Raw genomic sequence first — 27,713 nt, 5'->3', positions numbered from 1 at the left:
CTCGTCTCCTCCCTTATTTTCATAAAAGAAAGTAAATGATACAATCATTAATATAAAATGGAGGGTAGGATGATATTCTCCTATCACAGTATGCATTATGTTACTCAATTCATTGTTTATGGTCCAAAAATTAAATGTCTACTAGCACACTCATGAGTCCGTTGTACACGCTAAGGGAAGGTAATTTTAATTCATAAGTCCGTGTACCGCCCGGTGTACACGGGGTCACTGACATATTATATTTTAGTTTTTTTTGCTATCAATTGTTAAGTGGACATTGAAGAAAGGCCAAAAAATATGAGATTTGGTATGGACTAATTTCCTCGTACTAAAATTTTTTTACTTTGGAAAATACTGCCCATTTTATAGCTCAAATTTTTAGCAAAAATGATGTCTTCTTTAAGATGGGATACAGTTACCGTTCCATGGAATGCATTTCTTTAGAAAAGCAAAAAACTGAATAATACAAGTTTTTTGTTTCGAAACTGCAAACTTGGTTTTATACTTTCGCTTGGTTTTAACATTGCTTTATTTACGCCTATATATTTTAGGTGACTGAGGTTTTAGATGCATTAGATAATTTATTTTATTTACCCATCTTGGTTCGCCCTTTAACAAGACGCCCAAAATTTTTTAATAAACATTTAAAAAAAAAAAAAAAAACGTAGGTACGTTTTTCTTCCGTGGATTCCCTAATACTGAAATGTATTAATATAAATCAAACTCGAATAGTACTGTTCTATTTGGTAAATATATAAATATCGTGAAAAATAAAAAGATATTCAGAAGTATATTTTTTTTTATTTCACTGACAAATAAACATTTTGAAACTCAGTAACTTAAACTAAGCCACAAATTAATGGCAAATGGAGAATTATTACAGTCTTTATAAAAAATATTACAATTACACCATTTTAATACTAATTTATATAATTATAAATTGGGACTACCTATACTTTAAAAAATTGTCGAGAAAAATAAACAACTTAATATATTCTTTAGGTTATTAGGTAAATGTCAATGTTTCATAAGAACTTCAATAAGCTAATAGGTAGCATTATAGTATTATATCCCGCATTCGTAATCTCATTTAAAAATATTTATGTATTTTATGGAGATTACGAAGTGTGCCATTGTTTTATATTTCATTACTTAGCATACATAATTAGGCTACTAGCACTAGAAGTAAATAGTTTTTTTTTTATATGTCCCTTTTTAAAACATAACCTCACATTTTTGCGATATGTTTGTGAAGCGGCGAGAACAAGAACGGTTAACTTATCCAATAGGTACTTTGTGAACACTCGTTCATATATATTTCTGTACGTTAAGACGTCGCGTAACTGTGTGTCTTATTTGCAAGGTGCATTTATACCAGAAAATACTATTTTTTTTATACCGTACACATCAATTTTAAACACTATGATTATATTCTCAAGTATGTCGGTCAATTGTCATTAAAAATCGGAGTAACATATTAGTTCACTCTTGTTTGTAATAACAATTATTTTTTTTTATGGAAAAGGAGGACAAACGAGGTTACGGATTACGAGTAAAGTGATCATAGCCGCCCACATTCTCTTGCAACACCATAGGAATCACAGGAGCGTTGCCGGCCTTGAAGGAAGGTGTACGCGCTTTTTTTTAAGGTACTCATGTCGTATCGTCCCGGAAACACCGCATAAGTCACATTTCACAGTTTTGTAGTACGTGGAAGAGACCTCCTTGAAAACCGCACTGTGGAGGAACGCCACACATCCAGATGGTGGGGATGATATCTTAATTTGTGGTGCAGTGCGAAGGTGGAATTCTGAGGCAGGAATCTGGTGAAACAGCTCTTTGGAACACTCCCCGTGATAAATGCGGTAGAAGACACACAATGAAGCGACGTCCCTACGCAACGCCAAGCGATCTAGCCATTCACAGAGCACTGGGTCCCCGACAATTCGAGCTATTAAAAATTGTTATAGATTTACAATTGGACAATAAAATCAAATAAAAATAAGTATATATGTTGTTAAGTAAGATAAAACCAAAAAAATCAAGACTGTCATTGAATGAATAAGGAAATTTGTATGATCGTTCTTGCTCTTGCTGCAACATATTTCACAAGTCGTGCCATAGTTGTGGAACTTACAATACAAATTGTCTCTCCTTAGTAATTATACATTACAATATCTTTGGTTGTATTTACAATGTACTCTCTAATAAAATAACTTAAAATAAACAGTAGCATTAAACAATAGTTCTATCTACAAATAAAAATAAATAAATGTCTTCTTTGACATTGGAAACAAAATACCAAGCAACAGATAAGTAAAAAAACTGTCTTGGACCTCATACAATTACAATAAAGGCGTAAAGACGAAAAAAGCGTGCAAGTAAGCGAATCTATTGTTACTGTAACCGATTTTGGTTGACAAGTCGTAAACAGTCGGCCGCGCTTGTCATTAGCTCCTTAGTATTTTGTATCTTAAATTGGTCACACATTATCGAGCTGTCTTCTATAAGATAGTATATTCTATGATTATGGGTAGCATAGTACCATAGTAAGTCTAAACAAAAAAAAAAAGATTTGAAAAGTCAAATATTATACTCTACCTCGCCACCACTTAAGACTCGTAAATGAAACTCTTGCTGCCTACAGCGGTATAAATAATTGGTGCGCTCCTGAGGCGTGTTGTGATACATCACTGTTGTGTAACTTAAACGAGTGGTTTGAAGGAACAATATAAATATATAATATACTTTAAGGCTTGTAAAATTTATACGTTTAGCTAGAATTTGACAGCGGAGATCACGTCAAAAAAATTGTGGCGAACAGTTAGCCTCTATTTTCAGCAACTGCACGCACGCTATAGTAATAAACCTGACCTGTTGTCACGCGCTGCCTAACATCAAGAGACTCTATCTAGATATATAAATTATATAAGCTTTAACTTAATACTGGTTATACTTGACATGAGTGACGTCACAATGTCTATATGTTAAAAGAGCAAAAATTAACAGAACACAAATTGCACTTAATTATTTAGCAGCGGGCAGAGAGCTTTTGACATTACCTACTACAGCTCATTGTTGTCACTATAATTGTCTTGGTAACAGAAGAGATCTAATTTCTAAAATAATACCATAATATAATGTATGCTCCGGCACCTATCTTAAGCGGTGACGTAATTCTTGGCGCGTTATTAGTGAGATCTACACTGATTTTGACAGCGTCGAAATCCTTGCCGAGGCCCGTATACAGTGAAAAATTAAAAAAAAAAAACAACAATTTGTTGCTTAAATTTCCATAGCACATAGGATACTTTACAGATGCATTTGTACAATTATTTCTGATAGTAATTTTTATCTAGGTCATAATACAGCTACCAAATGACACTAGGCCAAGCCTAATATAAAAAAGGGCGCCATATTTTGTTACACCTGTCACATTTACAAAATGGCGGACAACTGGCTAAATATTTGTTAACTAATATTGTTAAAGCTCTAACTAGATAATATGTAGGTACTAATTATAATAAACATTTTCGTGTCAATATATAAATAATGTTAAAATATTTGCGATAATGCAAGCACCATGTTTTGTACACTGGCAGTGATCTCGATTTTATCATGGACGATTTCATTAATTAAGTAGGTTATCAAGAGCGCTGTCATTTTGTTCGACTTTTAGATTTTACCTATTATTGTTTACATTTTTGTAAATATACATATTATGCAAGGAGATATAAAGAATATTTATTACTACGTAAATAAAAGCTATGATAGAATGAAGAGGAGGGAAAAATGTAACTTATTTATGGTATTTAAACATTATAGAGGACTCTCTTTAGATTATAAAATATTGCAGATTAAGACATTAAATTTTAAGTCTGTGAAAGATATTTTAAATGTCTATTAGAATAAAATATATTTTCAATTCACTTGTAAAAAAACGCACCTAGCACCATTTATTGTAGAATTAATGAATATTCCAACGATATATCTTAAAAACATCGCACGTCTCAATAGAATACAATTACAATATATGTGTATTAATATATAAAATACATAGTTTGTCTCTTTTTTTAACTATATCACTTAGATAATTTATACGCCTACATAGACTATGACTGCTGTGAAAACGCCGAAAAAAATTGAGTTTAGAATTAACCTCTATTTTGAGCAATGCATGCACAAATCGCGAGTTTAAGACGTAGCTTGTCACGCACACTAAAGTATTAAACCTGGCCTATTTTTATCGGTTGTCTAACAGCAAGAGACTATCTAGACGTATAAATCATCTATGCTGTTTGACATATTTAGTGTAAAAAAGTAATACGAGAAAAATTAATGACAAATTTAAAACATACGAAAACTACCAATACCTATCACGATTAAGACACTCGACTTTTATAATTAATTTACTTACGGAATATTTACAGAGATCTTTAACATATTACACGTCATTATTAAATCTATTTATTTACAATTCACATTGAATAGCTAAAAACATGAACACTCTTTCAAGTGCAATCAAAAATAATCTCTATTTAAAGCGAGTTCTTATGATTTTTCAAATTCACATTTTTTACGCAAGACAAATATATCACACATATGGAGATGGAGATATGAAATTCACCACGAAATTGTATATTTATATAACTTATATAGACAAAATAAAAGTACACTCCCAAACGAGAGAACTCGTTTTAAAGTTTCAGTTAAATGTAAGTTTATATTGGTTACAACCTCCTAAACATCGACTAGAGATAAACTTTTATAGCTGCCAAAAATTAACTTCGTTTTAAAGCAGTCTTTTAATTATCATTTGTACCGTTCAAAACAATCACATGAATTTAATTATTTAACACACAACACGTAACTTATTCAGATCATTGTACCAATCTACAACCGTAGAGTATTTAACCCAAAGGAAACGTTAATTGTTTCGAATCCTAAACATTGTGTTTTCTATGTTTGAGATGCACTAATTCTTTAATCTTAAATTTTTTGCTCAACACACCTTTGACTAAAGTGCATTACTTATAGCACGAGAAAGAGAAGAGAAAATGTTTTGAAATTAGTGAGGTACATTCACACATAATGGACTTAGGATGTACCTCAATGATTTCAATATTACCTTAACTACAAATAATACGAATCACAAAAACAATAAAGGAGACATAGGCATGAAGAATTGTTTATATTATTTAAACTATTTTTAATACCTACCTACAATTTATAAAACACAAAAACACGGTCGCAATCTACTAGAGTAGTGTGTAAATATTATATTTACACACCGCGAAAAAATGAGCTGTAAAATAATTGTAATTCCTTGAACCATGTCTCTCTCGATTACATTTTTATTGTATAAACGAACTGCCAAATAGTATATATTATTAATACATAATATTATTATATTTACTTTGATTCGCAGTTTTATTGAACTACAATGATACACATTTGATATTATACTCAATAAAGCATTTGTCTTGGTTCGTGATGATCGTGACGTTTCCATTTAGTTAAATACTCAAAGACTAGCGTTTATATATATATAACTACATACGGTCTACAATATTAAATGCTATTTTTTCGCTGTGGTAATTTCTTTACCGAGTGACTTTCTATTCTCAAATTTCTGTTGTAAACTTGCAACATTAGACGGTTTGGAAGTTAGTTTGGTAACATTTGATTTGGGATTTGAATCACTTCGTTGGACGAGCGATGTTGGTTTTGGAACTACTTTTGGACGATTTTTATTTAAATTATCCGCTATGGCCTTAACGTTGGAGTCGTTTTTAGAATTACTACGATTTATTGCTATTTTTTCCGTTGATTTGTTTAAGTTTGTGCCTGAGTTGGCAGGTTTTAGCGTGGGTTTCGTTGTCGGCTTTTTCTCCGTAACAGGGATTGGTTTTAAAGGCGGACGGTTGTCATTTGGTTTGGTAACATTGGGTTTAGTTGCAACTTTAGGTGGTTCACTTGGTTTATTATTGTTTATGACGTCTGGAGCTTTAATGTTTTTTATATCAGCTACAGCACAACTCGAAACAACATCTGGACTGTTGGATATTGGTCTGGCATTAACATTTTTCGTAACTGTTTTTGGCGAGGACGGAATACTTTTGAATGTCGTCGTATTTCTCAGACCGGGCGGAGTTATTTGTCGAGTAAAAGTAGGTATTTTAGAATTTGCCTTCAATGATGGTGACGGTGGCTTCTCCATTTCTTGCTTTGATTCTTCCTTTTGTATATGTGTAGGAATATTTAGAGCTGAAGGATGTAGATATCCACTGCTTGTGGTCGAAACAGTCGATTTAGCCCCTGAGTTATTGTATACGCTTTCAGGTGTCTTATAATCAGAATTCATGTATGTGCTGTCTCTTTCTTCTTTTGCTTTTTTAGCAGCTTCTTTCTTTTTTCGGGCGAGTGTCGACGTTGAATAAATTGAGTCAAAGTTTCGGTGCTGAATTTCATCGACAATCTCTCCTAATAAACCCATGCTTTCAGTGCTTCCTCCTGAGGTAATAGGTTTAGGAGTATTATACCCGACAGGTGGTTCCTGTGGAGCTGTTTTCATTGGAAAGGCCTTCGAATGTTTCTCGGGACTTTCTTCGATAATCGCATAGATATTGTCGCTAGATTCTTCATCGATATGTGCTAAAGGTGCTGCTTTCTCTTCAATGCAGTCAACATAATCAGTCGATTTAATCTCTTTTTGCTGCCTTGGACTTTGATAAATCGAAGTTTCTTTTTCTGTAACTTGTGCAGGAAGAGGTGGTGGTGGTGCTGTAGGGCGTCCCACTCCAGATAAAGGTCGTGGCACACCAGGCGCTTGTCTCATCGAAGCAAAGGTTTGTAAAGATGGTTTCTGCGTAGGTGCCCGCATACTTTGAGCTCTATTTACGAATGATTTCGGATCGTCGTTATCTTCGGAATCAGATACTACTGGGACAGTACCTATCGGAAAATCAATTTCTTTTTGCAATATCGGATTAGATATTTGCAAATTGCGCAATGCAATCTTATCCATGGCTTTAGCGTTTTTAATTTGATGATTAGCATTTTTTGGCAGAGAATGACTTCTTTCTACAGGCTTCCGTTCTTTTTCTTTTGGTTTTTCTGATTTTAAAAAAGACGCAATTCTATTTAAAGATAAGCCTTCTTTAACTTTCTTCGGCTCTTCTGGGAGTGGTTTTTGTAAAACATTCCCGGAATGCATGCTTAATGGTCTTTTTGGCAAATCAGGTGTAATGTTTGGAATAATTGGTGCAGCACGAACTGGGCCTAATGTTTTAGAGCCTTGTAGTGGGGATATAAGTTCTTTGGCAGTGCAGGTGGAAGCTTCAAGGATTGGACTAGAGATTACTGGTCGTGGCGCAGGGTTAGCGACAACAACATCTTCTGTCTTATCTGTGCTCATTAATGCTTTGATTTTATTTTGAACTGAACTATTAGTTCTTTTAATAGACGGACTCGACTTAGGACTAGTCTTAGCTGTATTTGGAACAACAGGCAATGGAGGGGCTGCTCTTAGGATAGGCTTTCCTCCTAGATTCTGACTGTTACTCCCACTTCTATGGACTGGTGTGATTTTCGCACTCTTAGCGACGTCAGTAGTTCGATCTTCGTTGTCATTTTGTGTATTCTTATCTATTGGCGTAAGGCTGAACCCTTTAAAGTTACCGAAGAAAGTGACAGATGGGTTTATGTTGCCTGCGGGGCTGTGATCAGAGTCGCTTCTCAAGAGGCTGGAGCTCATGTCGTCAGGGTTGGAGAGCGTGTGAACGCTTACTGCTTGGGCATTTCCTGGATTATTACTTTGGAAGTTTGATGCGAACTTACTTGCGCTGCGAGATAGGCGTCGCTGTAGACTAGATTTCTTAGGCGATGGCATTCTGAAAAAATAAAAAACAAGATGAGTATTGCAATAAGTAATAAAGTATTATTGTTAGTCATGATAGCCTAAATTATTGATTTTATTAATACTTTCGATCTCGTCGGTTGGTTATTGGTTAGGTGTATGTGTTATATAAAATATTAACACAATCTAAGCGGTTAATTTATATATACGGACATGCAATGTGTATATAAGTAATGATTATAGATTAACATTAGTAAAGTTATATAAAAATAGATTTTAATGATATTAATTAGCTACGAGTATGCGCAATAGTTAGCATGCGCAAGCATTAATTTGTAACCCGTTTAAATATTTTATGAACGTAATTAAGCTTATGAACATACAAATTATTTAAGTTTTCTTTAGTGTTAATTCCGCCAATATTTGTCTTTAAAACAATTCGACACGTGTTTCGCCTCTACACGAGGCATCCTCAGGACGTGTTGTCTCGCCAAAATCTGGCACGAGACTGAGGATGCCTCGTGTAGAGGCGAAACACGTGTCGAATTGTTTTAAAGACAAATATTGGCGGAATTAACACTAAAGAAAACTTAAAAAAAAAAAAAAAAAAAAAAAAAAAAAAAAAAAAAAAAAAAAAAAAAAAAAAAACAAAAAAAAAAAAAAAAAAAAAAATGTCTCGTGCCAGAGTGCCTTTTGGCGAGACAACACGTCCTGAGGATGCCTCGTGTAGAGGCGAAACACGTGTCGAATTGTTTTAAAGACAAATATTGGCGGAATTAACACTAAAGAAAACTTAAATAATTTGTATAATTATGGATTTCCGCAAAGTAACGCCTTATTCAATAAAGCTTATGAACGTCTAATAAAACTCAAACTTTGAATTTTTCAATGTATTGACATTTAATATGTATATTAGACTTTACTTTGTGTTAAATATAAAAAAAAATGTCTGACAATATAGTACAGTATGTTAGAATTACCTAGGACCCTTTTTGGACAAAAGGCCTATTAAAAATATTTAATGAGTAGTTTTATAAATATACAATGATCCAATAAAAAAAATAAGTTTAGAACCTAGAAAATTATGTGCATATTTAAAAAAATCTATTAATTGTCATGATTAGATTAGCATACGTCATAAAATTGTTCTTTTAAATGTGTAATTATAAAAATACCAAAAATATATCCAGTTTTTATTCATTACAAGATTTAAACTATTATTTATTACTTGATTTAAACTGAAAATCGGTGAATATATCAATATTTTAAATATGCATTGTACATCTAATGGCGAATATTATAAAAATCTCTTCTAAATTACACATGATCAAAAGTTGTTTTTTTTTTTTAATTTGTTGCCAATTTTAATTTACATCAATGGGTTACGAATGAAACAAATACATGCAATGAAAGGTTAGTTAAGAACCCAAGAAAAACTCACCAAGCAAAACAAGTGGAAGAGGAGGAGGAGAAGAAGAAGAGTAATGACAGAAACTAAAAGTATAGGAAGTAATGAAGAAAATAAAATTAGTGAAAACGTTTTTATTATGAACCAATCACCACATATATACATCGGGAACGGGTGCTGCTTGTGGTGCCAAGTCAACCTGTTGTTGTAAATTATAGTAATTGTTGCATGCAATTACTAATTATGACATGTTCACGAAGCATTCTTACACAAACAATGAATTCAAGCTCTAAAGGTTGATGCTTCCAATATACCTACGATAATTTACATTTATACAGTTTATTCTTTATAACTTGTTATGAAATAATTTATATTGTTTAAACACGACTCATATATAGGATGCAGTACTTTACAAACTAATAAGTTATGTTTATAACAGCCATTGTAAAATACTCTATATGATCGAAAAGAATGGCCGTTGAGTTTCTTGTATGTTCTTGCATGCAGAGCATCGATATAATATTATTATCAATATTTTAAAAAGAATTTGTAAACTTTAGATTGCTGCCAATTATTTGATTTTAAAAATAATATTTCAATTGTGATCGCCATAATATTTGTGACATTTTCTTAATTTGATTTTAATGTTTGTGAGATCACAAATAATTAAATAATTATTTAATTAACAATTAAAATACAGTTAGGTATGTACATTTTTCAAATCATTAACTTTTTTAAGTTCGAATCGCTTTGTTAGAGCAGCAATGTCTACTTTAGCCATCACTGGTTTAGTATCGGTTCCAACTTCTTTTCTCTCCAGTATAATTTTTTTCTCTGGCCTGGTCATTTTAGCACTTTTCTTTAGTTGCGTTTTACATTTAGCACCTTTATCTTGTAAATTTTTAGCACTTTCCCTAAGAATTTGACCATCAGTCAAAATATTCAAATTCGTTGTCGAAGCTAAACCGGCATTCACGATATTTTCCTTACTCAACTTAACTGGACGTACATTTAAATCTCTATTAATTACTACTGAATTTTTAACATCAACTTTTATATTTGCGTTAGTGGTTGATGCTAGACCCGTGTTTACAATTTCAATATTTCTCCTAACATTGCCACTATTAAGATTAATTACATTATTTTTATTCAATTTGTCAACTATTTCTGTACTACCAGTAACAACTATGTCATCTTTATTGATTTTCCTATATATCTTCTTTGCTGGCTCTTTACGCTCACTACAGAATAGTTTAAAGAAACAATTGCCCTCCTGACTACTTTTCTTGTCATTCGAATCAACACTTTTGATACTTTCATAATCATTATCAACAACTTCGTAAATGTTTTCTTCAACTGCACTAGTTTCAATATTATTCTTAGTTTTACTTTTGAAGTGAATAAGCTCATTGAACTTATTGAAGTTAATGTTTAAGTTGTCGGTTTTAATTGGTGATTTGATGTTGCTAAATATTTTGTGTACGTACGTTTTTCTCGGTTTTTTCCACCAGAAGAGGACATCGTGTTTCGTGTAGTACATGAGGAATAGGATGAGGAGAATTGACGGCAGTATTCCCAGGAAGATGATGTACATTGCCACCATAAAGTTTCTTTGAACTGTGGAACAAAAGTATTATATTATACCAATGACAGATAAAGCCTTAACTATTTGATCGCGTGCAACGCAGAGCTGTTCGATTGTCGGGGATACGGTGCTCTGTGAACGGCTAGATCACTTGGCGTGTCGTAGAGAGGTTGCTTCATTGTGTGTCTTGTACCACATTTACCACGGGGAGAGCATCTGGATGTGCGTTTTAAAGAACTTTCTTCCATGTACAACCAAGATGTGGAATGAGTTTCCTTGTGCGGTGTTTGTTGCACGATATGACACTTTTCTACAAGGCCCGCAACTCTCCAGTGGTTCTTCTGGTGTTGTAAGAGAATGTAGCGGCATCATAATTAATACGTTCATTTAACCAATTTAAGCTATCGAAGTGTTTACCTACGACGAACAAATTATAACAATGTTTGTCAGAAAGGGACAAAACAGTTCTATAGCTAATATAAAGATTTGATGAGCGGTTGATGTTATAATAAAAAGAGGGCTAGTTAGTAGGTGTATAATTAAAAATAGTATCTATTTATGTATTCTATTCAAATTGATGTTATTTTAAACAAAAAAATAAAGTCTAAACAATGAATAATTAGGGAATCTGAGTTTTTTTTTTTTGTATGGAATAGGAGGACAAACGAACGTAAAACGAACATTCTCTTGCAGCACCAGAATCACAGGAGCGTTGCCGGCCTTTAAGGAAGGTGTACGCGCTTTTTTTTGAAGGTACCCATGTCGTATCGTCCCGGAAACACCGCGCAAGGAAGCTCATTCCACAGCTTTGTAGCACGTGGAAGAAAGCTCCTTGAAAACCGCACTGTGGAGGACCACCACACATCCAGATGGTGGGGATGATATCCTAACTTGTGGCGTGTCGTGCGAAGGTGGAGTATAGTTTTAAACCGCACTATCTTTTGTGCGATCCCTTCCCCTCATGCCAACTTATTCAAAGGCTCAGGACTTTCTTCAGAATGCCTCGGCCTTCTTTCAGTACATATATATTATGTTAATGAGAATATGAGAGTTATTGTATGCAATAATTTAACTCACTTGACGGATCGGAGGCTGGGCCAGAGTCCTCGGAACCCCCAGGACCAGGCAACGCACACAGCGGTGGGGCAAAACCAGTGTCGCAGTGACAATGTCCTGTAAATGAAGAAGGGAAGCATTTGATTGATTGAACAATTGAATTACCAAAATATAGATAAATCCAGCCGAGACCAAAAGATAAATCCTATAAATAATACATTTTTTTTTAATTTTTGTTAAAAATGAATTGGACAACACCTATATAGGGAGGGACCCTGTATAATGTTGTCAGAGAAATGCCACCAAGTGTAGAGATAATTAATAAATACGGTAAAATATATTATAATGTACAAAAGAATTATATAAAATAATGTAATAAATCTGATTAATGTCTATTATGTATCTTATGAAGCCTACTAGAATTAGTTACAAGCAATCCCTTATTTCTAGTGTTATAATAATGAAAGTCACTATTAAGAGCAAAAATGTGACGATTTTTGTGAACGTATATTAAGTTTTCATAAATGTACTGACAATGAACAGTCATAATATTTATTTCGTTAATATTTTCTTTGAGAGACTGTCTATAACCAAGCTGATATATAGCACGAACAGCTCTCTTTTGCAGAATATCAATGTCAGCAGCATGACCCCACAGTAAAATACCGTACGTCATATTTGTAGATTGTTATGCATATTTCTACGTCTCTGAAGATATATATTTTTATTGAAGCTATCTTCATATCAAGATACCGAGATTCTCACGCATTTCGGCATTTCTTTCCAGTTATTTTAAAATAAACCGCATGGTCAGGGGCGTGCATATCATATAGGCAATTGGGTAGTCCCTACCTCGTTATGATATATAAATATAGCACTAGTGTTAAAGTTAATTTAGTTCAATTTAGTACTGTTATTTTAACCAAACTTCTATTTAACACCCACTCATATTTTTTTTTCCTTATGCTAGATACTAAATAATTACAGTAAACAATATTTTCATACACCAAAGCTCAACTACGACTAGTTAGATCCACAGTGCCTACCTTACTAGAAAACCAATGCACGCCCCTGCTTGATATACCTATACCTACTATACCTAAATGCTTCATCATGTATATGCTCAAGCTGTAGGTATCTACATATTTTCAAAACGTAAAGTGTATCGTTATCAAAAACATTTAGTTTGCTAATTATTTAAAATAATGACCGCATGTTTTTTTTTTTCATTTTTTATGGAATAGGAGGACAAACGAGCGTACGGCTCACCTGGTGTTAAGTGATCACCGCCGCCCACATTCTCTTGCAACACCAGAGGAATCAAAGGAGCGTTGCGGGCCTTTAAGGAAGGTGTACGCGCTTTTTTTGAAGGTACCCATGTCGTATCGTCCCGGAAACACCGCACAAGGAAGCTCATTCCACGGCTTTGTATGTGGAAGAAAGCTCCTTGAAAAACGCACTGTGGAGGACCGCAATGCATGTCAACCATTTACGCCGTTTAGAGTTTATTTTATATTTTAGGCGTTGACATTCAAACTACAACTAATCATGTTTCAATAGTATGATTTATAGAGCTATTAAATATTTTGTGTATATAAAATATAACCATAAAATACTATTTTAAAAAAGGTACAACATACCTTCAGAGTTGCAGACGCCGTGGCCGGAACAGTTGGACGGACAGACCGACGACTCGCGCCGCGACATCGCGGCAAGCACCGCACTTACGTCTACACACCGCGTGTTCAGACACATCTGTACAAAATAGAGTTATGTTTTCTAAATACTCGTTACCTTAAAAGATAAGATGTTAAGTCCAATTGCCCAGTAATTTCACAAGCTTTGGCGTCCTTCAGACCGAAACACAATAATGCTTACACATTACTGCTTCACGGCAGAAATAGGCGCCGTTGTTACCCATAATGTATCCGGAATTGCAAAGGAGCCTCCCATAGGGTATTAGAGGTCTAGTGGGTTGTAAAGTCAATCTAAATGATCGGGCAGCCTGGGACTAGATTGTGATTATTTTATAGCGATAGAAATGACTGTACAATATTGTATATTTTTATTGAAAAGAGCGCAAAAAAAAAGAATGCTGGGAGAGTTTCTTACCACGCTTCTTCTCTCTCAGAGCGCCATTTGTTTCCGAAGCGGTAGTAATATCTAGTAGTATAAGAAATGACATCAAAAAGAATTCTAAAGGAATCAATTTTGAGAAAATAAATGCCTTTATGCCTTTAATCTATGTATGTATTAAGCCTGCGGTAGCACTTTACCTGATACTATAATGCATAAGGAAATTGATAGGAGGATAGCCAATATTTGGAAGAGAAATTGGTCACTAAGTTATGAAGTATAATGAAATGCCAATTAAAAATAAAAATAAAAAAGGTTAATGATATGTGTATCTTACCTTGCTTGACCTATGGTTGTCAGGCATGGGCACTAATCGAAAAATTTATCAATTAAAAAAAATGTCTGTCAGAACAGCATCCAAAGAAGTAATTGGAGTTAAAAGAAGAGATAAAGTAAAATTTAAAAAGTATGATTTAATTCAAAGACGGAATAACAATATGTAGACAACACTGTTTAGAGAAAAAGAAGAAAATGGACTTAAATAATGACAGAATGGTAACCAAGAGATGGTAGTAGAAGAAAAGGGCGACAAAATAAACGTTGGGAAGACGAAGTAAAAAGAGTTGCTGGGCCTAAATGGATACAAATAGCGAAAGAAATCTTTAGAAGAGGCCTTTGTCGAAAGGCAAGCACTTTAACTGAAAATCGATAATTCAAATCAAATCAAAATCAGTTTATTCACGTAGGTCACGGAAATGACACTTATATATATATATAAAAATTCTTATTTAATCTACCGCTACTTCGTAAAGGGTTGAGCTAATGAGAAGAAGTAGCAAGAAACTCATTGCCACTCTTTTACATCAAGATTTACATTTAAGTACATCGATTTACAAATCATTTCAAATTACAATATAATATGTAAAATGTAAAATGATGCAACAGACACACTCAAACGTCAAATAGTCAATGTCTTACACGAGTAAGTCAAAAAAGTAAATGTAAATTAATACAAAAGTTATTGAGTACAGTAGCTGCATCATCCACATACACCATAAATAAATAAGCGATTATAAATAAATAAATATGTATATATCCATACATATATATACACACAATAACTTTTAAGAATCTGTTTAATTAATGTGTTTAGTTGGTAAAGTATCATTTACAATATTTGTGAACATCAATAAAGGTTTATTTATTTAGTACCTTATCTTCGCCACATTTAGCGCCATCCGGCACCATCCCAGGGTCAACGTCGCTCAAGCCAAGATCTATCATTGCTGTGCGGCAGGGTATTATGGTACCTGAAAACAATAGCTTTTTACAATTCTGCTGCTTGCGATATTTGCCTGCTTGGTTTGCAGAACAAGCACCGTTGTCGTCTAGCAGGCATGTTGTGCCTCCAGTAAAGAGACTGGGATGCTCCTTTCCACAGAATGCCGGCTACATTATGGGTACCACAACGGCGTCTTTTTCTGTCGTGAAGCAGTAATGTGTTAGCATTATTGTGTTTCGGTCGGAAGGGCGCCATAGCTAGCGAAATTACTGAGAAAATGCGACTTAACAGCAATTGTAGTGCCGCTCAGAATTTTTGAGTTTTTCAAGAATCAGCTGAACGTCCTGCTCGTCTCATCCTTTTAAAAAAATCATAACAAGAACCGACCGCACATTACTACTATGCTGTTGTCACACAAAACTCACCGTTATTGTTTATGAATAAGGCTGAAAGTTGCGAGACGGATTCCATGCCGAACTCGAGCCTCTCGTTGAGATGGCGACACTGCAGCAGACCACACATTGCATCGGCTGGCGGACATTTAAGGTACACTGGCTGATCACCCCGTTGATACCCGCAGTTACCATTCCTTGAGTAAACAGAAAATAAAAAATCTTAAGCCACTTTCATTGCCCCCCTCTTGCATAAAAAAATGCGTCTCGCGACGCCCGACAGTAGTGATACCTCTCTCTCTCTCTATCTCTAGTCGTTCTCTCATGACTGAGGATCGTGGTAATCAACTAGTGGTACACACTTGGGAGTGAACTATTTGTTTCCATCGCGGCCCTGACGACAGAGCTAAGCCTCGGGGATCTGGAGTCTTATTTTTGGTCGGTCATAATTTGTGTTCCCGACTACGATCAATTTCTCCAGGCTCTCCGGATATCTCTAACTTGAACTAATGTAAGTTGGACTATTTAATATTGAAATTGATTAACTTGAGAAAAGCTTTGGTTATTACTTAAATTTTATGTGTATTTATATGATAATGTAAGGAAAACTTATTTATAAATATCTTTTATAATCTATACTAATATTATAAAGCTGCAGTGTTTGTTTGTTTGTTTGTTTCTTTGTTTGTTTGTTTGAACGCGCTAATCTCTGGTACTACTGGTCCGATTTGAATGATTCTTTCAGTGTTGGGTAGTCCATTTATCGAGGAATAAATGAGGAGGCTATATAGGCTATGTTTTTTTTTTCAAAATTAGGGATACGTAATAAAATTGCTATTTTGTAACACAAGGTGTAAAATCGAAAACCTATTTTTGCGTGCGCTGCAAAAACTATTGACAGTAGAACAAAATGATGTACAGGCTATAAAATAGGCAATATTTTATTACTTATAAAACTATCGCGTGAATTATACTTTATATGGCAAAACAACGTTTGCCGGGTCAGCTAGTTCGTTATAATTCTTGAATATATATTATGTACATTTTATTATTTATATGTACATTAGAATTTTGTGTATATTAATTATAAGTACCATCATTTTTTACTATAAAAGTCACAATTGGTTAGAGTGAGAGAGGAGGAGCCTGCCTGCTGCTGCCGTATACGTGTGAGAAAGGAAAGCCAGAAAGACCGGCGCCGTAACGCGTTACGTTACGAAACGGTTAACTCTCCCATAAGAAGTTATCACTTCATACAACTTTTGTTTTAGTAAATGTATTAGGGTTGCCACGCACAAAAAAAATAACTTAAATGGTTTAGTGAACAAAACCCGATTCAATTAGGTTAGAGTGACCCACAGAAACAAAATCTAGGCGGACGGTCACTCACAATAAAATAAAGTCATCACTTACTTGTCCCCCTTGACGTTTGTGGAGGTGTAGCACCTATTGTCTGAACTCGAGCCTGTGGAGCCCCACAAAAGGCGACATTGGTCTGTGTGAGAACGACACGAGCCACGCACACAGTAAGCCTGAAATCAATACCAACATTATAACACACACTCAGCACAACTACACTATGGGCATTTACCAGTGCGAAGCTCCTTTGTACAGGATGCCTGCTAGATTATGGGTACCAAGCGCCTGCTTCTGCCGTGAAGCAGTTATGTGAAAACAGTAGTGTTTCGACCTGAAAGACGCCGTAGCTAGTTAAATTACTGGGCAAATGATACTTAACATCTTATGTCTCAAGGTCACCTTGAGACATAAGATGTTAAGTACACAATTGTAGTGCCGCTCAGAATTTTTGGGTTTCTCAAGAATCCTGAGCGGTACTGCATTGTAAAGGGCAGGTCGTATCAATTACCATCAGCTGAACGTCCTGTTCATATCGTCCCGTATTGTTATAAAAAAAGACCAGTGACACAGTCTATTGAGTCTAAACGCATAATTAATAATCTAAGCGCTTAACTATTGCGGTTTATCAGTTAAAGCCCGTTGACAGACAGACTGATAGACACGCGGAGCTTAGTAGGGTTTCCGCTACTTACCCTCGGGTATTTACTTAAAAGGGAGAACTGGGATATTAAAATGTTTTTTATAGGGCTTACCCGATTATTTGAGCACGGAGTAGCGTCCATCTTGAAGACATCTTTCGGGCAATACTCTGAGAACCCCGTGCAATATTCGGGCAAGTCGCATTCCTTATCGGCCGACCTGCACACTGTACCGGCCGACTTTGGTCGACATGTCTGAAATATTTATCTAATAAGCGATGCGATCTTTTGGGGTTTATTTTATTGCATATATACAAACATAATTTGTTTTTATTTTCTCGAATTTTCCAAAGAACTTTTAGTATTAAAATTTGAGATTTCATAATGTTAAGAAACAAAGAAATTATTAATTTCAACTTAATGATAAAACTTATTTTCAATAATATATTAGTAAAACAAAAACACTATTTGACCTATATGTCTGTAATGTAAAAATATGCTTCATGAAATTACTTAAATCAGAATATTTGACTTATAACTTTTGAAAGAGTTGACGAAAACGAGGTGCAACGGAAGTGTATGTTTCTAAGGGCTGATTTCACAATAGAAGTAGAAAGCGATCAGACCACTATAAACTGCGTTTACACGTGTACCAATTTACATTTCATCAACACAGTCTGAACGCAATTACAGCGATTAAAACTACTTTTGATGCTGATCGCGGAAATGTTGATGTTTGTCATATTTTAACTCGTTCAAAATCAAAAGTTATTTATGCAGGTCAACAAAAATATCACTTATGATTGTCAAAATTATACATTTTACCATTAAGTACACAGTTCGGAAAAGTTGAGCTTGAATGAAAAGTGAGTGATTTAAAAAAAACAATAGGAACTTAATAATACAATCTACGAAAAGTGACGCAACACTTATAAAGTAGGTATTTAAAGAAAATCTCTCTAAAAATCTCTATAAAAAAAATTGAATTATATGATTTCTGATTTTGTTCATAATTTTCGATGACAGAACAGCCATATAGCAGCTAGACCAATTCTATTTAACATGTTACAGTTGTCGTAAATGCGTTCAAAATACAAAGAAATCTCTTTGTCTTTAATCGAGATCAAAACAGGATAGAAGAACGATAATAATCTGAGTTTTATTAAACTCGGTTTGCAGTGTCGTTGGTGAAATCAGCGTTAGAGGTTCACCTGTGTATCGCAGCATTCCCCTACAGCGCAGGTGGCGTTACTCCTGAGTGAGCATCTGGTGTCGTCACAGCACGCGGTACAAGAGGCCGATGGGTTCAGACCGCAGTCACACTCCTCGCCTGCTTCCACGAATCCGTTTCCGCAAGTTGGCGAGTCTGTCAGACTTTTGGGCTTATTTCTGAAAATTTTTACTTGTGAATTTCTTTTTATTTCAAATATAAAGCTAACAAACAGTGAGGAAAATGGGCAAATATATTTCAAATATTTTAAAATAGATATTTCATAGAAAAACATTCAATAAATTGTTGCTTAAAAATATAAAAAAAAGAAAACTTATAAATGCTTTTCTTCTAAATAATAATTTAAATATAACGTGATACAAAAACCTTGGTCTGGGGTATGGGGTTCGAAACTCGGTAACCAGAGCTTAAATCTGGCGCCATACGGGCGTTCTTAATATTCAGTCTATCTCTTACTTGAGATAAAAATCGTAAGTATCGTTGACTTTTCTGTCCCAATAAACTTATCGACGGTAACTCACCTAATCCGTGCACGCCGTCTGTCAATGGGAGGACGTACCAATAGCTTACCAGCGATATAAAGTTTGTATGGAAATCACGCGTCCCAATATAGGGCGATAATAATGACTCATCGGGTATATTGGGACAGCTTCAGATTATTGACAGATAATTACTGACAGTTGAAGGTAGTAATTTATCATGTAGATAGTATATTGGGAACGGCTATTAGACAGCGCGGCCAAACTGACTTGAAATCAGTATTTGAAACTAATGATACAACTTCACCCAGGCTAAAGTTGTAATACTACATGCGATAGATGAGCGAAAAAGTTTGAGGCGATGTAATAAAAGTTTCATTTTAAAAATAACGGTAAGTAAGACTCAATAATAAAAGAATAAAAAAAAACTTACCGTAAGCAATAATCCATCCCCCTTTCAAACGACAGAGCCAGCGATCGCAAACTGCACGAAGACCAATGAGTAGGCGTTATCGAAGTACTGGATGGACTCATAATACATTTCTCGTCCGGACATTCACAATCTGCCTCTGTGTCGTGCTCCATGCCGAAATTGTGGCCCATCTCGTGAGCAATGGTGGTCGCCACCAGACCTATCACTTCCGAGTGGTTGGTGGCAACACCACCAGAAAACTGGTACGTGCAGATGGGGCCTTTCAACGCTTTCCCAACCACGCCGTCCTTGAACTTCTGCCGACTGTGTACATACTTAGCATTAAAAAGGAACTTAAATAAAATAATATTTAAATGTGTAATCAAGTCATTTCGCTTGCTTTACAGTTTGTAGTTGAAGAAGAAGGAAAGCAGAACTGAGGTAGTTTACATCCTCTGCATAGGATGCCGGCTAGATCATGGGTACCACAACGGCGCCTATTTCTGCAGTGAAGCAGTAATGTGTAAGCATTATTGTGTTTTTATTGAATGGATTTAGTGAAAAGTTCGATGTGTATGGGGGGTTTTTCTTGTAATCGAGTATAATGAAAAATGATTAAATATTCTTCTTTTGTTGTATTTTGGTTTTATTGTGGTATGCAATGATAGTTTTGTTACCAATGCTATAAAATTTATAGCATAAATAATTAAAACAATTTATTTTTTAAAGTGATATCTCTCACTTCTGGCTTTAACAATACAAATTAAATTTGTAACCAACATTTATGAACAATGCGGTACTCGAACCCGCGAACTCTCGGGTTCCGTCCGAGCGCTCTTACCAACTGAGCCGACCGTTCGAATGATGAATGAGTCGTAAATTTTGGTATTTCTTGTTGAGCCACAACCTGAGGGTATAATTAATAATTAAATTAATAAATGGTTGTGGCGACTTGACGACCTTGACTTTGACCTTGACTTGATATAGTCGAATGGTAAGTGACCCTGACTACTAAGCTAGAGGTCCCGCTTTCGAATCCCGATAGGTGCAATCATTTATATGATCAATATGGATGTTTATTTCCGAGTCATGGATGTTTATATGTATTTTTAAGTAAGTATATTGTATGAAATATATCGTTAACTAAGTTATGCCTAGTTTGGGGCAAGATAATTTGTGTAAAAGTGTGTCATTATTATTATTGTTAATTTGATTCACAATAATGTAACTCACGTCAGTAAGTGCGCATTGTCGTTCGGTATTTTCCTAAGCAACACTTCTCTGCGATACTTCAGGAAGTTTGTCAACGTTCTATCGCCGTCCTCTTCTAACATGATCACGTCTCGCTCACTCCACACTTCTATGCCAACGAGCGCTATGAATATATTCAATGGCGCGTATACCTGAAAATATTAAGTTAGAAAATCACTGTCTACAAAACAATACAGTTTTATAACGATTTTCATATTTGCCAAATTTCATGATTACTAGTTTATTACTAGTATTTCATACTAGTTCAACAGGAACTTCGAATATAATATCTTCGAAATGTTTAAATATTAAGTACGGAGTAAAAGGCTTAACAGTCGGACAGACGAATAGAGGAAGATATGATGGATAGCCTTTTTTCTTGAAAAGGAACCTTTAGCGAACGCTAGTAAAAATATATCCAAAAACAAATATTCCGAGTTCCGACTTCAAACGAGTTAACAAAAATTTAAGCAATAAATATTTTCTACTACATACTATGTATCTAAGGTAAAGTTATACTGAAATAATATATGGCTTTAAATAAAATTTAAAGGTCAATTTTATTTAAAGTCCACAAACGACGGCGTTCTCAGGTAACATACAAAAAAAGCGTGTGTTTTACTTATGAACGAACGCAAGAAGTTATTCTTCATTGGAGTAATAAAAAAAATCCTTAAAAAAATGATTCCTCGTGCTATTTTACGTTGGTAGAAAAAACAATATTGTAGTAAATACGGTATTAATTACAACCAATGAAAATATTATAATACCGCATAATTTTTTTAAATCAAGTGTAATTCAATATCATTAAATTATTTTTATAATACAATTAGAGAGATTTTTTATTTTAAAATTTGTATACAAATTGAAATTGTCCATTGGTTGTGGTTCAATAGACATTGAGTTACAAGGGGCTGGGGGGTAGGTGAAGTATGATACAAATGGTCTAGTTGACCAGCTAACGTCAGGGTGTCGAATTGGCGTGACGGTGTGCGTGCGCAACAACAAAATTCACTCTGATAATTTTTCCTTAACGCGTCAAATGAAGTATAACTTAAATAAAATACACACGGCATAATAGCTGTGAACACTGACCTCCACTATATACCACTGGACTTACGGCTGTAAAAGCGTTTTTGTGACTGTTTCATATTCGCCATTTTGCGCTGTTGGCCATAGCCAGAGTCTGCGGTACTAAAACTAGTGATGACAACCTCAGCAAACATCTATAGATTGTGTAATGGTACAAAAAAAAGTTGATTCTTGAAGTATAAGAACCACGGAAAACGAACGAAATTAATTCAAAATGCAAAAATACTTAAGAGTATTGTACGTTCCTTCGCAGCGCATTAAACGTGAAAATTAGTTCTCTGGACGCTCGCGAGTGGCGCTTCAAATAGGCACAAAAATTTGCTGTCAAACATATGGAACAGCCTGTCCAGTGGTATTTACACTGTGAAGCTAGACCATTGTGATGACAACTCACCGAGTTAATAATATTAGCGACGTCCTTGAACCGGTGATGTATCAAGCTCATGCTCTCGCCGTTAGCCCTGAACTCTCTATTATCAGCCACCAGCACCAACTCCACGTATCTCGACAATTTGTTAGCATTAAAAGGCCCACGCACTTTTGCATCTTCAAATGTTTCCCGTTTGTACTGCAAAATTAAGTTAATAAAGTAAATGTTAATAATAAAGAAACAAAATACTGGAACTGCGCTCCAGAACTGGTATTGTTGATGTGGGAGAAATAACCGACAGGCTAAAGTGGAACTTAGCTGGGCATGTATGTCGGATGAACACAGACCTATGACAGGACGCAGGACGCACACGTAGGACAGGCGAAGACGTCGAGGCAGACCCTGAAAACGAAGGCGTGATGATCTGGATGCCTATAATAAAACCTGGTCGGAGCTGGCGGAGGACGGCGATAAATGGAGTAAAGCAGGGGATGGTTTTGCCCAGCCGGGGGATCCGATAAGCTAAGAAAAAATGTTAATTTGATTCACAAACAATGACGTATAAATAGTAAAAAAAACTTGTATTAGATTCCAACTACCAAATGTACAACAAAAAAAAACAACTCTTATCTCTTTTAGAACTCTCTTATCTCTTTAAGAACTCTGGAATTTGTAGATTCGACTTGTTTTTCTTGACACTTCTATAGATAGTAAACTACAATGGGGCCCACATATCAGTAAAATTCACAAATAAATTGAGTTCTGCAGCTTTTGCCATTAAAATTCAGACAGATGTGAATACAGCATACATTTTGTCTATTTTGCGTACTTTCATTAGCATTCTTTTGTTATGCTGCGGATTTTCACAGTATTGTTGAGCTCGCTACGGTAAAAATCTATTAGAAAAACATCCTAAGCTTTCCCTGGCATGAATATGTCAGATATTTTTTACTGAATTCAATAAAAATTGTGATTTAAATTCATTAAAGTCGTATTAGTCTAGCTAACCGTTAGGTAACCGTTAAAAGTTAGGGGCACCTTCATAGGTCTTGGAAATTTTACAATAAAATACCAGACAGTATACTAGGAATCACTGAGCACAAATTCAAGAAATATATTAAATTAAATTCTTTGAAAAAAAAAAAGGCTTACTATAGCTAACTATACGTTATACACACGGTCGACACTATGAAGTGTTGAAAAATCGTGTGGTGATGCATCGTAAAGATTTCATTCTTATCACCGTTTCCCAAACGTGCGATATAAAGTATGTGTTTAAAAGCTTGGAGGTTGAATGTTTAGCACTCACCCTTGCAGCTCGAGTGTTCTGCATATTCCTCTGGTGTTCATGTTTCTTCATCAGCTCAGGATCATAGCTGGCGTTGTTGGTGACTCCTCCCACATACCCGCAATGGAAGTTGGTATTCAAATCCGCGTGGTCGTATATATAGTGGTCTGAATCTATTCTGTTATCTGCGATAAATTTGTAACTTATTACATAAAAGAGCGTATTTATTACTTAAGGCGACACTAAATTCCAGCATCCTTGAGCGATATGAGTTAACGGCAACAAAGCCAATATTTTCTAAATTCCTGCATGGAAAACGTAACATTTTAACAGGCGCAAACAGTTTATATGCTTACAATTCTCATTATTATTTACAAATTTGAATAAATGTACCTACACAAAAAAAGTACAAGCTATAAGAATAACTTTTCTGAGAGAAGTACTAAACAAATGCGCAATGCCAAGAAAAAGCTTGTTTATCTGCAAAGAAAAGTAGTAGTTCAAAATTAGTCTGGAGTGTTAACTATAACCAACAGCAAGCATTAGCAACCTACAAATAATACTAAAGGGTATGTGTAACATGATCAAATAGTGTTCATAGCCCCAAATGCTATATTTTCACTACAAAACTTGTCTAAAAACACCTTGTTTGCGTGGTTTCTGCTTACCCTTCGCCTTAAATGTAAAGGTATTTACAGGGGCGGTGGGCGTAGCGCAGCACGCTACGGCTTAAGTCGGTTAGGTGTCAATATTACTCAGTGGTGATATAGCATATGGATCCGGCCTTACACTATCAAATTGAGCCTGAACGAAGTCGGGGATAGACACTAGTAATTTGATAATTACTGAGAGAAAATTGGCAGTAACTGTCTGGGGAATGCACGCTGATCGGCCCAACTATACCACAGTACAGAAGCTGCAGACACTTACCGTTAGATGGCTCTATATATTTCATCTGCTTTCCGTCGTATATCACCCCCCTTACTCCACGACATGTCGACACGGCCGCCCACGATCCCGGTCGACCTCTAACCGTTCCGTGGTACTGGCATATATCTAGATCCTGTAATTAAAATATTGTATTGAGCTACGTTACTGTCGAAAATCTTATGTATTCATTTAGGTCCAAAAATAATAGTTATGAATCTCAAAGTAAAACATTACCACAATTTACCACCATTCCAGAAAAATTAATCGCTATTTAAATTATTTTAAATACAATCTATGGATTGTGATGCAAAAAAAAATTATAAGAAACCTCAAGTGAGTGTCCCTATTTAGTCTCATTAGCTCGGTAAATTTGTAATTTTTCAGCTTCCTTCAGACCTTAACAAAATGCTTTAACATTACTGGTTCGCGGCAGAAACACGCGCGATATGTTTCCCACACAGTCGACATCCTGTGTAAAGAATCCTCACACTGGTAACAGTCTTCCTATCGCAATACTTTCATCCACAATAGGTCTATTACGGCCGTTTCCAATATACTATCTACAGATAGACATAAATTACTACCTTCTACTGTCAGTAATAGCTGTCAATAATCTGAAGCTGTCCCAATATACCCGATAAGTCATTCTTATCGCCGTATATTGAGACGCGTGAATTGCAATTTCCATAAAAACTTCTATCGCTGGTAAGCTATATGTCGTCCCATTGACAGACAGCGTGTGCGGATAAGGTGAGTTACCGTCGACAAGTTTATTGGGACAGAAAATTCAACGATAGTTACGATTTTTATCTCAAGTAAGAGATAGACTGAATATTGGGAGCAGCCGTTAATTTGTGCAGTCAATCTTCTCTCGGTGACGAAACCACCTTAAAAGCTGTCAGTTGAGGGTTACATAAAGTACAATAAAGTCACGTAAATACAATCGCCTCACCTCTATGGTAGGTTTGTACGTGATAGTCTTTCCATCTTTCTGGTGACTGATGGTGTGGTCTCCGGTGATAAGATCCTCGTTCAACCGGAGGTCTAGCACGTACTGCTGGTTCTCTATCTCCACTCTCAGCGTCACAGCAGGATGGTGCATACCACTCTGAAATTGAAACATTAGGCCATTCTAAAAATCATCGATAAGAAAAAGGTCTTTATTCCGAGAACTTAATATACCATACTATCAACAAGAAAAAATCAGTGTGATGAGAACTATTATAACATCTTGTCGAACTATATTATAATGTTATGCTTAAGGCCGCTATCCCAAGAAATCGCCAAAATAGCGCATAATTGAAACCATTTCTTGACAGTTTATATAAAGGTTATATTGACAAAAAATAATTATATATCTACAGAATTCTATTTTTTATAGACAGTGCGAAAAAAAATTTTCCGAACTACCCCCAACTTTTACAGTTGGATACATACTAATCATTGAATCGTGACAAAAATTGTACGAAAATTTATTAATTGTACACCAATACTATTCAACATGAAATAGTTTTGTTGGTTTTGTAAAGAAAATTTATTTTTATTATATTTATTATCAATTAAAAATTTACTTCTTATTCTGAATTAAAACTATGTCCATCTTGTGCGAGAGAGGTAACCTAGCTCCGCTCGATTCCTCAAGGCCATCGGCTCGGTCCCCAGCCTTAATTTTGACTCTCTCAATGTCTACATCTTGCGCTACCTATGTACTAATCGACAAAATTTTATCGATATCGACCCTTCTAATGTCATTTTCCTACAGTAAAAAAAACAAGTACGTCGAAATTCGCTTGAAATTATATTTTCTAGGTAAGTGATAACATCTGTGTTATCATTTTATTAGCCACCAAAAGTCGACCAATTATAATGCAATCTTTTTCATGCAATTATAAACCTAACTGTTAAAAGAATTTTCAGCAATGCGGGTTAGGAATCAATTTTGTCGATAGTACATGAAATAAAAAGGCGGATTTATTTTTTTAAAGACATGAACCATTTTGTTGCTAAGAACCATCTGTATCACATCAGCCTTCAAAACAAAAAAATCGCATTAAATCAGTCCATTCGACTGAGAGTCCCGATGCGACGTGAGATAAGCACGTCAAACTCAAGCAATATTGCGCCCGAGGTTAAAAAAGAACATTCTCAGGTGTTTCGCCCCCATAGCGATGTATATTATTATTAAATTAATTATTTATTCATTTTTTTCACTTTTATTAGGGGAATCATTCTATTATCATATTTTTATCAATCACCTATAGTTTCGTGAAAAAAGTAATAAAAATGTTATTGAAATACAATAAATAACTAGACTCTGGTCTATTAAAAGATTGTCAAAAATGTCTGACCGCCGCGCGTTGTATATATACGCATAAATTATACTATTATTTTATTATGTAACGATACAGATAACATTAAAATATTCATTCCAATTAACACCTTATTATGAGGTAGTATTGTTGGTAGCACTACATCACGCGCTATACGGACGCGAACACGAGGCTAGAACATTTTGTTTTAGCAATTGAGATGTTTGGCAAAATAATTGAAAACGTCAAGTTAACAACACAATTTTTGTTAACTTATAGGGGCACCTAACCGAATTATGACACTCCATCATTTTTAAGTTTGGATATGCTGTTATTTGGACAGCGTTTCACTAAACACTTTGTCATTGCGTGGCGTTGTATTCAAAGCGCGGTCGAAACACAACTGAACGAAAACTCTGCCAAAGAACGCGAAGGCAGCGTTTTGCTTCAGACAATTTTTGGCGGGAGTGTGTGTAGTTGTTTATTGTACGCCAATGGAAAATGTTTGTAACTTTATCTGATACAAGCAAACAAAATGCAGTAGAAGCAAAAATTACTATGTTACTAAGAATATCATGACTTCAAAATTTAATCAATAACAGTTAAGAACACCTCGTCTTCAAATTAAGAATGGGCAAAGCTCAAACATGCAAAAACATTCACCGTTCCATATTGAGAACAATGCACAAAAGAAAAT

General features: G+C 35.0%; 1 protein-coding gene across 2 annotated transcripts in view; it reads right to left on the bottom strand.

Moving 5' to 3' along the window:
- Window positions 1-781: 781 nt before the first annotated feature.
- LOC126979687 (zinc metalloproteinase-disintegrin-like MTP4) overlaps window positions 782-27,713 on the bottom strand; it is a 95,160-nt gene continuing 68,228 nt past the window's right edge. Inside the window, exons 3-17 of one of the 2 annotated variants that reach the window (XM_050829132.1) lie at window positions 25,660-25,815; window positions 24,708-24,840; window positions 23,799-23,962; window positions 22,514-22,687; window positions 21,010-21,179; window positions 19,798-20,100; window positions 18,866-19,043; window positions 17,769-17,909; window positions 17,071-17,189; window positions 15,691-15,854; window positions 15,196-15,293; window positions 13,548-13,662; window positions 11,929-12,024; window positions 10,754-10,883; window positions 782-7,892 (exon numbers count right to left, since the gene is read on the bottom strand). In XM_050829132.1, coding sequence (XP_050685089.1) covers window positions 5,579-7,892; window positions 10,754-10,883; window positions 11,929-12,024; window positions 13,548-13,662; window positions 15,196-15,293; window positions 15,691-15,854; window positions 17,071-17,189; window positions 17,769-17,909; window positions 18,866-19,043; window positions 19,798-20,100; window positions 21,010-21,179; window positions 22,514-22,687; window positions 23,799-23,962; window positions 24,708-24,840; window positions 25,660-25,815 — 4,455 coding nt within the window. In that variant the 3' untranslated portion in view covers window positions 782-5,578. Of the gene's footprint in view, window positions 7,893-9,385; window positions 10,884-11,928; window positions 12,025-13,547; window positions 13,663-15,195; window positions 15,294-15,690; window positions 15,855-17,070; window positions 17,190-17,768; window positions 17,910-18,865; window positions 19,044-19,797; window positions 20,101-21,009; window positions 21,180-22,513; window positions 22,688-23,798; window positions 23,963-24,707; window positions 24,841-25,659; window positions 25,816-27,713 lie in introns of those variants that run through there. The other variant, XM_050829133.1, reaches the window with a different exon arrangement.

Source organism: Leptidea sinapis, chromosome 4 (assembly GCF_905404315.1).
Source record: "Leptidea sinapis chromosome 4, ilLepSina1.1, whole genome shotgun sequence".
Taxonomy (NCBI): Eukaryota; Metazoa; Arthropoda; class Insecta; order Lepidoptera; family Pieridae; genus Leptidea; species Leptidea sinapis.
This window is presented reverse-complemented; position numbering and strand designations above follow the sequence as displayed.